The sequence below is a fragment of the Sorex fumeus genome, unplaced genomic scaffold (assembly GCF_029834395.1).
Source record: "Sorex fumeus unplaced genomic scaffold, SorFum_2.1 ptg000063l, whole genome shotgun sequence".
In the NCBI taxonomy this organism is placed as follows: Eukaryota; Metazoa; Chordata; class Mammalia; order Eulipotyphla; family Soricidae; genus Sorex; species Sorex fumeus.
The window spans coordinates 7,161,244-7,177,652 of record NW_026606120.1 but is presented as its reverse complement, the minus strand read 5'-3'; the positions used below and the strand labels follow the sequence as shown (position 1 = coordinate 7,177,652).

Genomic DNA, 16,409 nt, shown 5'->3' with positions numbered 1-16,409 from the left:
GGGCTGTGAAGCTGGTGGGAACTGCTGCGCTTGATTTCCTGCTGCTCTGAAACACTGCTCGGTAGGGTCGCCTCGGTAGGGTTGCCCTCACTCTAGGCGCTTGTGTCCCAAGGGCCTCACTTTCCACAGACACTTCCAGCTGTGGCCAACCTGGAACAGTCTCCCCTCTCCCCTGTCCTGGCTGGCCCCACTCACAGTGGGGTGTGGGGTGAAGCAGGCCCAGTGGCCTGTCACTGGATCAACCCTCAGCGCCTTCTCCCACACCCTCTGTGCATCTGGGCGGGGGGATGAGCCCTGAACTCCAATCTCTCCTGACATTTGCTATCACCCTCAAGTTGATTTGTGTCCTTATAGTAGCTGGACTGAACAACACAAAGTCACTTGGAAACCTACAAGGTCTTCCAGTGAAACAAATGCTCAGGAGTCCACTTCCAGCCTCACCCACGAGAAACTGGGGTGCACAGGGCCCAGCCTAACCCAAGGTCAACAACCCAGGAAGAAGGACAATTTGCCCCCTCAGGTTTTCTGGTGCAGACCATGTCTTTTGTTGTCTGTTCTTGGGTCATACCAAGCTGTACTCAGGGCTTACTCCTGCATCTGTGCTCAGGGATCACTCCTGGCAGGCTTGGAGGACTATATGGGGTGGCAGGGATTGAACCTGGGTTGGCTGCATACAAGGCAAATGTGATTTAACTCTTGTAGTATTGTTCTGTCCCATACACTCTTCAGCTATCTCCATCGTCTCACCTCCCCACACCCATCCCGGTCTCCCACGCCGCAGATGCTGATCTATCCACTCTATTCAAGAATTATTTTTCCTTTTGGGTCACACCCAGCAATGTTCAGGGGTTCCTCCTGCCTCTGCATTCAGGAATTACTCCTGACGATGCTTGTGGGACCGTATGAGATGCCGGGGATTGAACCCGGGTCGGCTGCATTAAGGCAAAACCCTACCCGCTGTGCTATCACTCCGGCCCTATATAAATTTTGTGACATAAAAATATGATTCAGTGGGCTCACACTGGAGGTGCCCTTCTCCTGTCAGTACCAATGCAGATGGTTATGCAAATCTGGGCTCAGTAAGTTGCTGGGGGCTCTGTGCTGGGTTCACATTCTGAGTGTATCTCCATTTAACTGCTCATCTGTGGAAGGTCATCTGGGATGATTCCAGTTGGGGTTGTTACCAATAAAGCTGCAGTGACCATCAGACTTTGTGTAAGCAGAAGTTTGTATTTCTTTGGGCATGATGCCCAAGAGTACCAGTTCTGGGGAATGTGGCGTGTTCTAAGAAATCAACTGCTTTCTAGAACAACTGTGTTGTTCTTTTTTCTTTTGGAGTGGGATACTCATCCATTTGTGCTCGGGACTTACTCCTTGATCTTTGCTCAGGGATCACTCCTGGAGGGATTTAGGGGATCGTATTGGGTGCTGGGATCATAGATACAGAGTTATTTGTCAGCCATGTGCAAGACAAGTGCCCTATCCACTATACTGTATCTCTGGCCTCTGTGTTCCTTTATCCACAGGCCATTCCTAATTCTCTAGTTGTTTTTTTTTCTATGCAGCCTCCTCAGACCAAGCACTTCCATTGTGATGCATTTGTCTGTCAGATTGTGACATCTGGGGCAGGAACTTCCCTGGTTGATGGCTGAGTACTGGACTAGCACGTGCTTGGCAGGTTCAACTTAGGGTTGAAACCAGGAGTGGGATGGGAGGTGGCCTAGGGTTGTCAGTCCTCTCCTCTGACCGCTGACTGCAGAATCGGGAGCTCTCTGGGGACGTGGAAATGCATGGGGTCGGGTCTGCAGTGACCTCGGTCCTTAAACTGTCCTCTGGGCTACTGATGTAGTAAAAAGAATCTTCCACGACAGTGATTAGATCCATGGAAATCTGCTTCGCATGACACAGGCCCTGACTGGCCTTGACCTGAGACAAATAAGCAGAGATCATTCTGAGCTGACAGCGGTGGCAGGAGCCGAGGCGACCACGCGCCAGGGTTGGGGTTCAGCATGGGAATGGTGCTAAACTGTGCGAAGCGCTTACATCTCCCACTTGATTTTCTTTACAACAAAACATCCTCCCAGGGCTTTAAGTCCCACTCAGACACGGAGTGAAGGCGACAAGTAGGTTGCGTCAATGCTTAGAAAACGACTTGCAATCCAACACTGACGCTGGGTCACGTCCCCTCGGCCACCGCTACGGCCCCAGCCCCCGCCGGGCCCGGAGCGGCTCCGCCCCCAGGCCCCGCCCACTCCTGCGCGCGGCCCTCGCCCGGCCCGCGGCGCGCCTGCGCAGAGGCGGGCGGCGCTGCGCCCTTTGTTGTGGGGCCCCAGTTTCCCAGGATACCGCGCGGCGCGGGCCGGGCTATGCAGATGAGCGGCGGGGGCGGGGCGGTTGCGGCGGCAGCGGCGGCGGCGGCGGCGGCGGCGGCGGCGGCCGGGGAGGGTCAGTTGGAGGCAGGCGCTCGCCGAGGCAGGAGCTGGGCGCTGGGCCCGCGGCCTGACAGGGACTGAACCCGCAGAGACCGGCCCCGCGCGCGCGCGACCCCGCACCCACCCTCATAGCCACCCACCCGCTCCCCGCGCCGCTCCTTCCCGGGCAGAGTCGCCGACGATGATAAACACCCAGGACAGGTAACGGCCCGGCCCGCTCCCCGCCCCCGGCCGGCTCCTCCCTCGCCGCCGCCGCCGCCGCCGCGGCCCGCGGGCCCCACGCCCCGGGAGGCCCCGTCCGCCCGCCCGCCCCGGGCCCTGTCCGGCCGGCCCCGGCCCCGGCCCATCCCCCCACCCCCCCCCCGCGGCCGCGCCTCCCGAGCCCGCGGTCGGCCCCGACCTTCCCGGCCGGGGGACGCGGCCTCCGCGCCGCCCCGGGCCCCCGGGGCCTCTCCCCGCTCCCCCTTCCGCCCCTCCGGCCTGACCCCGACCGCCGTCGCCCGCCCGGGCCTGCGCAGGGGACCCGCCGCCCCTCCCCCACCCGATGCTGTCGCGGGGCCCCGGCCCCGGCCCTGCCCTCAGCCCCCGCCGGCATCTTCCCGCGTCTCCCGCAGCCGCCGGCGCGCTCGGGACTGGAACTTCTTTATCCCCGGCGGCCCGTCGGGACCCTTCCCGGCCCAGGCCCCGGCCCCGGCCCCGGCGCGGCGGCGCTCCGCGTCTGGGCCCCCAGCCCAGCCCCCCTCCCCGCAGGGCCGCACCCCAGCCCTGCTCCTTGGGCCCCTCCTCCACTCCCCGCCTCGGTCCGTGTCCCCCGAGCCCCCCGCCCCCTCCTCCGGGGCATCCTTTTCCTACACCCGCTCCCCGCTCCCAGCCCGGCCCGGCCCGGCCCGGCCCTAACAGTCCTCTTTCCCCTAGACTTGTTGCTGCCCCTCAGTCAGGCCCTTCTGGCCTCCCCCGCTCGCAGCGTTTTTGCACGTTCCCAGCAAACCCTCCGCGAATTGCCCGGAGAGGGAGACTGGGCGCTTCTCAGCCTCTCCTCGGTGCTTCCCAGACCCGGACGCCCGCCCCCTCCCCCCCTCCCCGCACTCTGCTCGGTCCAGGCCCCTCGGGTTCTCCCGTGGCTGCCTCTCACATTTCCTTACCTGGCCGCACAATTCCTGCACTGAGCATCTGTGTATGCACCCCCCCCCCCCCCCCCAATTCCAGTGTGATTGGCCTGGGCTGGGATCTGCTTATTAGTAACACTGTAATTAATTTTTTTTTATACGGGTGGTGTCTGGCATGGGACCCAGAACCTCGCCAACCAGGCCAGCAACTCTGCCCCTGAGTCTCATCCGGAGCATGTATCCGTGCCTGTGTCTTTGGGGGCCGTACCTGGTGGTCTCCTGGGCTGTTCCTGCTTGTGTGCTGCTCAGAGGTGACCGCCGGCCATCCTGCGGGCTGGTGGGGATTCAAACCGAGGTCCGCTGCGGCCATTGTACTGCTTGGGCTCTCGCTGGCCTCAAGTATGGGTTTTCTGATGTCCTTTCTCTGCAGCCAGAATTGGAAACCAGGATTCCCCCTGGCCCCAAAAGACCCATCCTGTAGTCGGAGTGTGGGCGGGGAGGGGGCAGCCCTTTATCTCCTGAAGGGGCTTGTCTTCAGGGAGTTCTTAGTCTTTCAGACACTGTCCGGAAAGTATTCCCTCGGCAGCCCAGCCACTTCAGTCATTTGCAGACTTTTATGAGCCTCCCGGACCCCCTACGCCTCCTTCCTGTTCTCCCTGTCTGCGGTTCTGTTTACCTTGTCCGGGACTCAGGGCCCCACTCCCTGACCCCATCGTCGTCTCTAGCCTGTGAAGCGGGAGGCAGGAGGCCTGTGTATGTGTGGGGGGGGAGGGGGGAGGGGGGGGAGGGGAGGGACCTTGGGAAGGGGCCCATCTGGTGGAATTTCTCATCTCCCATGACAGGTGGGCTCTGGCACACTTGGATCCTCAGCGCTAACCAGGATAGAAAGCAAATCCCCTGTCAGCGGAACCCCTGGGACCATCAGCACAGAAAGGCCTTCAGGCATGAGTTCTAGTTGCCTCCCCATTCCTACCCTGACTTGGGTCCAAGGCTCCCTTCAGCTGAGTGCCAGAACAGGCTTGCCAGTTTACAGACCCGGTGGGCAGGTGATCTCCGAGGGGCTTGGCTGGCTATCCCAGGTGGGGGAGGAGTCTTGGAGCCACCCAGCCAGTTTGGCCTAGGGGTGGGGTGTGCTGGTGTCTGGTTTCCCGTTACTCCTGTTCCCAGAGCTTTTCGCATCCTCCCTGGCTGGCCATGCCTCTAAAGGAATCCTGGGAGAGCTGGAACTGGGGCTTGGATAAGAGAGGGTGTTATGGGTGTTTCGTCATGGGGCCTGGTTGGAGTGTGGCTTCCAGCTTCTCTGGCCCCCGGAATGCCCGTTGCTGGAGTTGAGTTTCCTGGAGAAGTCAGTGCTGAGGCGCCCAGCATGTGATGGGAAACAGACTCTTCCTCTCTAGCCGTTTGTGGACTCGAACCTCCAGGACAGCAGGGTTGGGGAGGTCAGCCTGGGTCTGGTACGTGCGGGCAGGAGAGCACAATGAGCATGAAGAGCCCTCACGCAGAGGCCAGAGAGAGCCTCGTACAGTTAGGAATCCCCCATCTACGCCTTATGCCTGGGAAAGCAACGTGGATTAATAATAGTGATTTTTCACCCTGCCAGGAAATCCAAATTTAGCCCCAGAGCTGTTCAGAAGTATAAAAGGGGACTGAGGATTGGGTTATAGAGGGATGGTGCATAGGTACATTTCCAGAAAAAAACAAAAACGGACAACTCATTGCTTTTAAGTGTCAATCCTAGTTGGCGTTGTGATTCTGAAGTCTAATTGAAATAAAACTACAGATCAAAAGGGCCCAGTAAGCAGGAAGAATTTTGTTGCTTGGAAAAACAAGAGGCAGTTTCCTATTAGCAGCACCAGGAGTGAACACTTTGTAGAAGATTAGGTTTCTTAGGCCTTTAACAATGAAACCACTCTCCTGGGAGGAGAGGCTGCAGCTGCCTGAGGTGCTTGGATTTTAAGAGGAAGGTTTCCTTGAACAGGATTATCCAGCTCGCAGCCACCTGTAGCCTTTGTGGTTGAACTTGCTTTGTTGGGGGATGAAGCGACATCAGCTATGTAATGAGCCAAGCCTCAGAGGCACAGATATGTTGGCTGCCCCTGGTGTATTTCTCGGGGAGAATCACCCAGAACCCAGTTTGGCATTCAGACTGTGATTCAGAGTGGTGATGTCATCTCTAGAATCGTGCTTTGTGGAGTCGCCTCCCTCTGGCACACCGTGCAGCGCTCCCCAGTGACGAGATGCTTCTGCCTGGCATCTGACCAGGTCCCTTTCTGCTGCGGGGAACCAGCTGTCCTGGTTCCCTAAACTGGAGGTGGCTCTGCGCCCGCATTTTTGCCTGTTGCCTTGTAGCTGAGCGTGATGGCTGCCCGAGTGGGCTCCTGTGTGAAGCTGCTTGTCATCAGAGGCAGTGCACGAAAGCAGGGGACCCTACGGAGCTGGTTGGGAAGCTGCGGCTCAGAGGAAGAGCTCGTGCCTTGCCCACATTAAGAGAAATTTGAAAGAAATGAGTTGGAAGAGGTTGGAAAAAAGGGGAAGGTGGCAGTGTGGATTTTGTGATGTCACTTGATATTGTAAGGTGGGTCATTCCAAGACCCTCTAGCTACTGGCAGATAACAGGTAAGGGGAATGTAGAGAAAAGGTGTGGACCTGAACAAGTCAGGCCACTGATTCAGGTGAAACCCCAGTCATGAATATGTATCAAGGTATACAAGTTCAATAGTTGCTAGGTAGATGGAAGTCAGCTGCAGAATTACTTTTGCTGTTTTTTTGTTTTTTTTTGCAACATCTGGTGAGGCTCAGGGTTTATCCTTGACTCCACAGTCAGGGATGACACCTGGCAGGGTTTGGGTTGCTGGGGAATTGTACCTAGGCCGGTCACATGCAAGGCAAATGTACTGCCCCATGTACTATAGCTTCAGTTTTTTTTTAAAAAACTAATTTTATTTCATTTTTGGGTCACACCAGGCAATGCTTAGTGCTCAGTTATCACCCCTGTTGGTGACTGTGGTGCCAGGATTATAAAACACTGGAGTCAGCACCCAGGCAAGGGCAACAGCCCTTTTTTGTTGTTGTTTGGAGGGGGCCAAATTGCCTGGTACTCAAGGGCTGTGCCTCATTTTAAAGTCTCTTTTAGAGGTGCGTGGCGTTAGACATGTGACTGATTCTGGCACCACATATGACCCCCAAGAATAGCTCCTGAGCACTGCCAGCTATGGCCCCAGAACCCCAACAATCACCACAAAGAAAACCAGTCTCCTGCATGCAAAGCATGTGTTTCCTGCCCTTTGAGCCCTCCCCCCAGCCCCTACAATTACTTTATATTAAATTCCTACTCTCATTCTATTTTCTGCCTTGAGAAAAATGGACAAATCAAACCTGACAGAAAGCCAGCTGGAAGTGTTGCTTTAGTAGGAGCACCAAGAGTAGGTACCCTGGAGATTTAAAAATAGGATTTGATTATAAAAATTTGATTTGCCAACAACAGTCCCCAGGAATATATCTGATGTCTCAAGCCAGTGTGTGAAATGATCGTCTGTTAAGGACACTGAAGACCGCGGCTTCACAGGTGGCTTTGAACGGGGTGCCAGGGTGTGCCATATCTCTGCTACTCGCTCCAGGGGACCTTGTGGGGTGCGAGGGATTGAACCTGGGCTGGCTGTGTGCAAGGCACCTCTGACCCCTTCCCTTGCCTATTTTCTTAACCACCACGTGCATACCCGTCTCTTCAGAGATGAGAGTTGGCTTTTCTTAAGAAAATCAATTTGCCATTTATTTCACCTTGCTAAAAATAGAGCATTATTATATATGGTGAAGGTGCTTATAGATTGTGATCTATGAAGCTTACCGCAGATCCCAGCAGTTTTTCCTAGAGGATCTGGCTGCCAGGGTGCCTCAGATCCCTCTCCTGCACACTGCTACGTCCTGCGGGCCCAGTGGCCAGGGGGATACTCAAAAGCATATGCATGTGATTGTCACCATGTGACTCATTAGCATGGAGGAGAGCTTGTTATCTGAAGAGCTAGAGCAGGCTGCTTGGAGTTCTGGAAAGCAGGCAGGACTGAGGGAAGTCAAAGGGGATTTTGGAGCTAGGAGTGGAAAACCCACCTTGTTCTGATTTCTTAGCGAGTTGGCTTCATGGCTTTTGCTCTTTGTGGTGAAAGTGAATACAGTGGGTTGGGGTAGAGTGCTTGATATGTGAGGGTTTCAGTCTCCACCCCGGCCGCCTGCTGAGAGCTCAGAAGACAGTGGGTGACTAGCTATCACCCTGGTTGGAGAGATTCCTTTGGAAGCAGGATCAGAAGTGAAGAGGTAGCAGTGTCATCATGTTCCGCAGGGAAGGTGTGCCTGGTGCTGGCTGGGGTAGCTTCCGACTGTCAGAGCAAGGCAGCCTGCCTGCTGCTCCTGCCAAACCTCACCCAGTTGGAAGGGGAGTGGGTGGGAGCCACACTGTGTGTATGCATGCATGTGCCGCCTCTTGTGGTGTCTCTGTGCCATCTTTCCTCGCTGGTCACTCCAGTCTCACCTGTAACACTGGTGGGGATAGGTCAGGCCGCTGGGGAAGGTGAGCATGCCCCTAGACACCCTCCAGAGAAGGTGAAAAGAAGCTTTTCACCCACAGGCCCTGATGCTGGCCTCCAGAAAGCATTTGCCTTGCACACAGCCAACCCGGGTTCGATCCCCGGCATCTCATATGGTCCACCCGTGAACTATCAGGAGTAATCCCCGAGCATTGCTGGGTGTGGACCCCTCACCCCCCATCAAAAAAAATAGTAGAAAGCATTCTGGGAACCCAGTCTTTCCAGGAAAGCTCCCAAGCCTGATTTTTGATTTTATTTCGGGTTTTTGGGCCACACACTGTGGTGCTGAGGACTTCCTCCTAGCTTTGCTTTCAGGAATCAGGGCTCACGGGATGCCGGGGATTAAACTGGGGTCAGTTGGGTGCAATGCAAGCACGTTCCTCAATGTCCTCTCTCTGGCCTAGAAGGTAGTTTCTTGTCCAGTGTTTTGGTAAAAGTGGTCCGAGTTCCTCAGGACCTGGTATTTAGCCCTTGCGACTTCTGGGAGTCCACGTCCCTCTCCAGTTGGGGTGAGGACCTGGGCTGGTGGGGTTTGAAAGACTCTTCTGCAGCTTGAGAAGTGCTTCTCTGGCCAGACCCTCCAAAGGGTCCTCTGCTCTTCTGGAACTGTCCTTGCCTCTGCCAGTGGCGGGGGGTTTCTGCCCTTGATGTGAACAGTAGTAGTTCTGGAAGCTACAGCTGCTGGCAGGGGTGGGATGGGTGACCATGTAGCCTCGGAACCCAGGTTCTAGGCGAGTGGGGCTGGAGTTGGACTCATGTCGCGGTGCTGATGTCTGCCTCTGTGCTGTCTCTTGCAGTAGTATTTTGCCTTTGAGTAGCTGTCCCCAGCTCCAGTGCTGCAGGCACCTTGTTCCAGGGCCTCTGTGGTGCTCCTGATGCCCCTCACCCACTGTCGAAGATCCCCGGTGGGCGAGGGGGCGGCAGGGATCCTTCTCTCTCAGCTCTCATATATAAGGTAAGGGGGGGGCATGAACTGGGCTCCAGCAGGGTGCCGTGGCATGTGGGGTGTTGTGTTGGGGGTCATCACTTCCCAGGATCCCAGGAGCCTGTGGTATTCTGGTCTCCTGCCTGCTGGGATTCAATATGGAGGTTGATTTTTGCTCCAGCTTGAAGCCTAAGCCTCAGATTGAAGGATAGAAGGTGTGTGGGGGGGAGGGTGGGGGGCGGCGGCGGCAAGGTTTTACCGTTTGAATTTTGGGCCACACCCAGCAATGCTCAGGAGTTACTCCTGGCTCTGCATTCAGGGATCACTCCCAGAGGTCCTGGGGGACCATATGGAATGCTGGGGATTGAACCCGGGTCGGCTATGTATATATAAGGCAAGTCACGCGGACTACTTGCCCATCTGCAGGCCTCTGTGCCCAGTAAGAGGGTCTGCATGTAGCCAGCATGTGCCACCATCCACTTGGACCAAGGGGCCTGTCAGCACCTCCTGGGTGGGAGCATATGATGTGACTAGAAGCAGTGAGTTCTCTGCTCCCGCCTCCCAGGACGAGAAGCTCACTGTGACCCAGGACCCCCCTGTGAGTGATGGAAACCCTCACATCGTCCACTTCCGGTATGAGGTCAGCGAGGTGAAGGCCTCCTCCTGGGATGCAGTCCTGTCCAGCCAGAACCTGTTTGTAGAAATCCCAGATGGATTATTAGCTGATGGGAGCAAAGAAGGGTAAGGAGCAGGTGGGAGGGCAGGTTCCAGGAGTAAAGGGCAAGAAGGTCCCATTGCAGGGGCGGAGGACGTAGGTAGTCTGCCTTCTCCTAACCCTTGGCCTTCCAGCAGGCACCATGTGGCAACAGGTGTCTATCTGGGTAATAATAAAAGCATATTGGATCCATCATTTAACCACTGTGTTGTGGTCCCTTTGTCCCGATGGACATGAAGTCCTTGAGCCACCAGTGATGCTGTTGAGAGGGCCAGGAAGGATGGACGAGGGGGACACAGTACAAGACAGTCCCCTCCATTGTATTCCACTCCTTGATGACGCCCTTGAAGGCAGTTTGAGGGCTAGAGCCCCTCTGGCTCTCATTCTCGGCAAACTTGGCAGTGGCGCAGAACAGGGCCTGCTTCCTAGCTACCGTAGTTTCTGTGCACCGAGTCTGTTATTTTTAAGGACTCCTATTCTGGGAAGAGAATCTAGGATAATTTTTGAGATCGTAGCTTTTTTATTTGAATTCGGGATCCCAAGGATTTTGAAACTGGCACCTTCCCCCTGGAGCATCTTCCCTATTTCGAAGGCCGGCTTTGAGCCCCAGGCAAGCCTCTTGTGAGAGTGGGGGTTCTGCTGAGGTGGGAGTGGGCCCGAGTTTCCGCTTTGCCTCTTGCAGATTGTTAGCACTACTAGAGTTTGCTGAAGAGAAGATGAAAGTAGACTATGTCTTCATCTGCTTCAGGAAAGGCCGGGAAGACAGAGGTGAGGACTGTGATCTGAGCCATCCTCCAGACTGGGGGACGGGCAGGGAGCGGCACTCACGACCCAGAGATGGGGTCAAGTTCCCTACAAATTGGGAAGTCACTGTGGGTGGAGGGCAGGTGCGGGGCTCTTTCCTGGACGCCTAGCGCTAATTTCTCACAGCTTCGTTTAGAGTTTTCTCGCGCGTTCACGTGGGTTCTTTGTTCTCTTCTCTCTTTGCAGCTCCACTTCTGAAGACCTTCAGCTTCTTGGGCTTTGAGATTGTGCGTCCAGGCCATCCCTGTGTCCCCTCTCGGCCAGATGTGATGTTCATGGTTTACCCCCTGGAACAGCACTTGTCCGATGAAGACTAGTGGTAACAGAGGATGCTTTGCCCGAGAGCCGCAGTGAGGGCAGAGGGGGATCCAGGCAGCCCTGGGACAGAGGAGGGGGCTCCATGCTGTCTAGGGGAAGACGCTGAGGGGCTCAGGGTGAGGGTCGCCTGTTACGTTCTCAGAGTTGACTCGTTGAAATTGTTTTCCATAAAGAACAGTATAAACATATTATTCACATGTAATCACCAATAGTAAACGAAGATGTTTCTGAACTGGCATTAGAAGCTTTTTACCTGCGCTGCGTGATGTGCTCTATCTAGCCTGGGAGGACTTGCCTGGAAGAGGGGGAGCTGTCGGGGCCAGGCCCACACCCGAGCTAGTGGGCAGCCCCACAGATGCAGTGTCCCCTGCGGGTGGGCTTGCTTTCTCGGTTTTTAAGACTTGTGTATTTTCTTTCCTTCTTTTCAGCCTCTGGGTAATGTCCTTGAGTTTTTCAGACACGCCACACCTGGGCCTCTCTGTGCTTTGTGTCTGGCCCTGAGAAAGCCCGCCTGGCTCCTCCTTTCCAGCTTAGTGTTTTTCCGGCATTTGGTTAAACTGGCTTAATCTGTTTCATGTTATCAGTGCATTTTAAATAGGGTCACTGAAGTTCACCCCCACCACCAGTGCTTTATTGGGGGTTCCTGGGCCTTACAAACACTAGCCAAACTCCAGTTATCAAAAACATCATGGCCAGAAGTTCTTGCTCTTGCTACAGGCCCAGGCCCCAGGTTCTCCTGCCTAGGGCCACGGAGAGCAGAGGAAGAGCAAGCCCAGGGCTGGCTGGGATCCCGGAGACCCCTCCTGGCTTAGTGGCCGACTTGTAGCCACACCAGCTTGTGAGAGTCAGTGCCTGAGACCCTGCTCTACAGGGTGGAGGTGGGCAGAAGTGGCCTGCCCACTGCTGTGGTCACTGACCAGCATGTTCTAAGCAGGAGGTAAAGGGGAAAAGATCAAGATTGGGTAAGGGGGGCCCGTGGGGGTGCCAGGGAGGCAAATGTGTGTTGTGTTACTGTGTCAATAAACTGATTTAAAGTTGTGGTTGGTCTTTTCTTTATTCCTGTAGCAGAAGCATCTTCCCAGCACCTGTACTCTTTTAAGTTTAAAGCAGTAATGTCCTTGATATTATCCCCCCCCCCCCCCCCCCCCCCCCGGGACAGATGATCTGCCACACTGTTTGCTCTAAGAAGGTATTTTAAGCAAAAGAGTTTGGGAACCTTTGGTCTAAAGCCTGAGAGGGGTCTGACCTCTGCAAAAAGTTGCGGTCTCTGGGGTCATATTACATTGTAAACCACAGGTTGCTAGGTGTCTGAGCCACACTGCCAGAGCCCCCTAGGGACAGGCTGTGTTGTACACATCAGCTTCCTTCAGTAAACAGGCCACACTATGAATTCAAGCCATTTTTATGAAGCTCACCTGCTTTGTCCCCCTGTGATAGGGCTCACTGTGCTTTGTGCATATAAGGCATAAGCCTTACCACTAAGACCATGTCGCTAGCAGGCCAGTTCTCAAGGACTTACCCTTTTTGCTCTGTTGCTCCAAATGAAGAGCTGAGCACATTCTTGGATCTTATATCTCCTACAGTTCAAGAACTTTAGGAAGTGAGTGCATCACCTTTAACGACACAAAGCGGGACCAGAACCTTGAGAAGTTTAGTTAAGGGCTTCAAGGGCTGGAGAGACAGTACAGCAGGGAGGGCGTTTGCCTTGTGCGTGGTCCACCTGCTTTTGATCCCTGGCATTCCAGTGTGGTTTCCAGAGTACTGCCAGGAGTGATTCCTAAGTGAAGAGCCGGGAGTAAGCCCTGAGCATCACCAGGTGTGGCCCCCCCAAAAAAGGGGCTTGAACTGTCCACCAATGAGCTGCATCAAGGAAGAGCGTGATTTACAGCAGCAACCCTTAGGCTTCTGGCTAGCCAAGTAAACCTTTTAGGATTGGGATGTGAAACTCCAAACCCAGGGATCACCAAGACCAGGATCAAGCAGCAAAACAACTCCATTTTTTCCTGGCTCTGAGTTCCTCTGCCACCTGCTGGCGGATCCTCTTCAGTAAGGGTCAAGTTGAGCTGAACCACAAATACAGGCACTCACTGAAGACAGGAAAAACCTTTGCTAGATAGGCCCCTGGAGGGAAGGAAGGTCTCCAAAATTCATACTCAACTGAAACAGCCACATAGGTGAGAATTTTGGGAGTGGTGGTGAGACGGGAGATGCGTGAAAGGCAAACTAAGTCTAAATATAAGAACAGGGACATTAAAAACTTTATTCAATAAATACAACAAATAATTTAAAAATATACTTCAATTCCAAAGCCAATTAAGAAAAGGAAGTAGAGAGGTTAAAAAGGGTGGTAAGGGAGGAGGAAGTCAGAAGCAGGAGAAAGGTAAGGGGGAACAATGTTTTTCAAGGTGGAACGAAATGTACTACCCTCTGAATCGGTGAGCAAATGCCTTCAACCCATAACCCTTAGCCCTGGGTTGGATGGATGGGAGAGCCCCGTAGGAGTCCATCAGCCAGGAATGATTCTCTGAGTTCTGGATTTTGAGCACTCTGGGCTGGAATCAGGTTGGGGGTGCAGCTAGGGGGTAGGTCCCCACTCTGCTAAGAATCACCGGTTCTAACTCCCAGGCAGGTTGAAGAGTGCACACTCTCAGGCAGAGAGATGGCAGCTGCATAGTTTCACAGGTGAGTGTCCAAAGCCACTTTGGTGAACGGGCTAAGGGAGAAGAGAGGAGAGCCAGGCCCAGCTGCAGGGAAGCCAGTGGCCAGACTGGCAGACACTGCTGGGCAGGGGATTGGGACACTGAATTCTGCAGCTTGCCATCGGCTAGTGCTGGGCCTGGAGCAGGCTAGGAAGATCAGGGAAGCTGGGGGGGAGGGGGGAGGCAGGCGGCGGGGAAGGGAAGGGAAGGGAATGGTGAAGAAAGGAGGCGGCTCAGCAGCGACTCCAGGAGAAATAACCAGCAGCCCTCACAGATTTGTGATTGTCTCTTAAAAAGATTTATTTTCTCTTCTTGCCTGAATGTACAAAGGCAAAAAGAGTACAGTTTGTATATATATATATTTATATATATATATACATATATATATATAAAAAAAAAACAAGGAACTTGTAATGTACACTTTACAGAAGGGAAGAATCAGGAAGACTGAAATTAAATGCAACAGAGCAACGCCAATGGAACAAAAGCTATGAACAGTAACACCGCCCCTCCAGCCCGGGCCTCCAGCTCGCCCCAACCTGTCCCCAAAGGGGGCTGAGCACCAAGGCAAGCGGGTGGGCTGGGGCAGGAGGGGCCTGGGGACAGGGCTTGGGAGGGCCTGTGGCAGAGAGTCACTGGGAAGCTCCCTGGGGTGCCCTAGTGAGAAAGCAAATGACAAAGGTCCAGAACTGTGGGGCCAACTAGCTGCCTGGTTGAGTCTGGGGAGCAACAGAATGGAAAGCAAAATGGGGGCAGGGGACATGAGACAGTGACAGGTGACCTCAAAGCCCACAGTGACTTTAGCCCTTCTGTGGAGCCCAGCCCGCCACCCTGCCTTGGAAAGCGGAGATGCAAGAACGACTTTTCTCTTCACAAGGTGCCGTGGCCCCGTCTCAGGGAGGGAGGACAGAGAAGGCATGAAGAGGACAACGGCCTGAGCATCTGAGGGCCTCGAGGCAAGGCTCTTCCCCAGGGTGGCGCCTTCTCTGGAACTCGGGTGGGCTGAGAGGGGGCTCAGAGAGCCTGGACCTGGTGGTCTGGGTCCGACTCTCCCACTGTTCTTGTGGGATGCGGTTGGGGCTCCCCGGACCAGGTCACAGGTCTCATGCACGGGGTCCTGCTCCCTCCGGGAAGGACAGCAAGTCCTTCGCTCAGTGTCTGCATACCAGGCCACTGTGTCACGGCTCTTGGCCCGAGTGAGCCAGGATCCGAGAACTGTTTCTTCAGGGAAAATAAAAGGGCTGGTCCCTCGGCCGACCGAGGCTGCCCCGGTCCCCAAGTGGACGGGTGCAAGGGAAGCAGACGGCTCGGCCAAGGCTGGGGTCTTTACAGTATGTACAGAGCAGTGCTACGGGCACAAAACACACAATGATATTGAAAACAACCGGGACAGAACCTGGAGGGCCACACCAGGCTGAAACTCAGTCGCCCCCTGACTCAAGTGGGTCAAGCTGTCTGCACCATGACGACTTCCATGCTGCTCAGAAGCCTGTCCCCCACACAGCCGGGGCACAGGGGGCTGGGGAGGGCTCAGAACCCAAACTGGACAAAAACGAAGATGTGGGAACTGCGGGGGAGGGCTGGAGGGACCCCATGGCTCTTTGAAGCTGCGCTGTGGGGCCCAGTCCCTGTGCTCTCCAGCCTCAACGCCCATCTCTGGCATCAGATGGGACCTGGCCCGAAGGTCAAGCCAAAACAGGAGGACAAAGGACAAGAGCACAGGCGCAGAGAGCTATGGCTCCCCGCTGAACCCAACATTCGGCAGCTCGGAGAGCTTGGGATGGGAGGGCGGAGAAGCAGCCCCCAGGGTGAAGGGATCACAGAGACCCCAGGCAGTGGCCCCTAGAAGATGGGGTCCCAGAGAAACAGCTCACACGGCGGAGAGGGCCTGGCCTGGCCAGCTCTGAGCTCCCTGTTCTGCCCGAGGCTCAGGAGCCGAGCAGCTGAAGAGAGAGAGAGCAAGTGTGGGGACCTCTGGGAAAGGCACCAGGAGGGACCAGGAGGGGGGAGAGGAGGGTGCGCAGTTGAAGGCTAAGAAGCAGCAGGATGCGGTGGGGATGCAGGTGCTTTTCCACAGGCTCCGTCCACGCTCCAGCTCCAGTGCTCCCACGCTCCCAAGGCCCCCCTGCCTGACGGTACCCAGGCCTTCTGGGGGTTATCTGGGGACTTCCATCCAGGTGCAGCGACCAGCATGCCTATGTGCTCATGTCAGAGGGGAGAAGCCTTCGAGTCAGAAGGCCTTATTTTCACCAAGACAGAGAAAACAGCCCCCCAACTTCTTTCCTGAGATTCTAATTCTTCCACGTGTGGTCAGCTCCCGGGGCTCCACCGAGGAGGGACACGGGATCTGGTAGTGGCTGCTGTGCTGTCTTCAGACCTGACCCAGCACCGGGCCCTCCGGGGCACTGCCAAGGACTTGGGGAACAGAGCAGTGACTTTGCGGGGCAGAGGCCCTGCTGCCCTGGTGGCTCCAGAGGCCACACCACTCACGACTGTGGCCAAGAGAATAAATATTTTTGCTAAGAACCAGCTCTCCAGCTCCTGAGGAAGAGGCGGGTCAGAGTCCAGGGGTCTGGTGGAGGCGGGATAGCTGAGGGTCTGCCTCTGGCCAGGGCAGGAACGCCAAACAGGAAGATCAACACCATTTAACTGATGTCTAAGTGGCACCTCGAGCACCTCCTTGGGTGGGCCGATCTGGGCCCGTGAAGCTGACTGTGTCCGGGCACTTGGTGGTCTGCAAGGAAACATGGACAGTGACCGGGCACTTAGCCGGCTGTATGACCTCCAGCAGGTGGTGCTCCAAGAACATGGATGGCAGGACGCTGGCAGGGCC

At 55.5% G+C, this 16,409-nt stretch overlaps 2 protein-coding genes across 3 annotated transcripts in view; one reads left to right on the top strand and one right to left on the bottom strand.

Annotated features, from left to right (window-relative positions):
- The first annotated feature begins 2,429 nt into the window (after positions 1-2,429).
- On the top strand, positions 2,430-11,917 carry OAZ2 (ornithine decarboxylase antizyme 2). Its single transcript, XM_056126948.1, is given in 6 exon segments — positions 2,430-2,633; positions 8,913-8,988; positions 8,990-9,070; positions 9,606-9,781; positions 10,438-10,523; positions 10,746-11,917. Coding segments are annotated over 6 exon segments (570 nt in total). The 5' UTR covers positions 2,430-2,613; the 3' UTR covers positions 10,877-11,917.
- A 1,832-nt stretch (positions 11,918-13,749) lies between these two features.
- Positions 13,750-16,409, bottom strand: part of ZNF609 (zinc finger protein 609) — a 171,004-nt gene continuing 168,344 nt past the window's right edge. For both annotated transcript variants that reach the window (XM_056128098.1, XM_056128097.1), the window contains one exon: positions 13,750-16,310. The gene's annotated coding sequence lies outside the window, so the exon portion shown is untranslated. The remainder of the gene's footprint in view (positions 16,311-16,409) is intronic.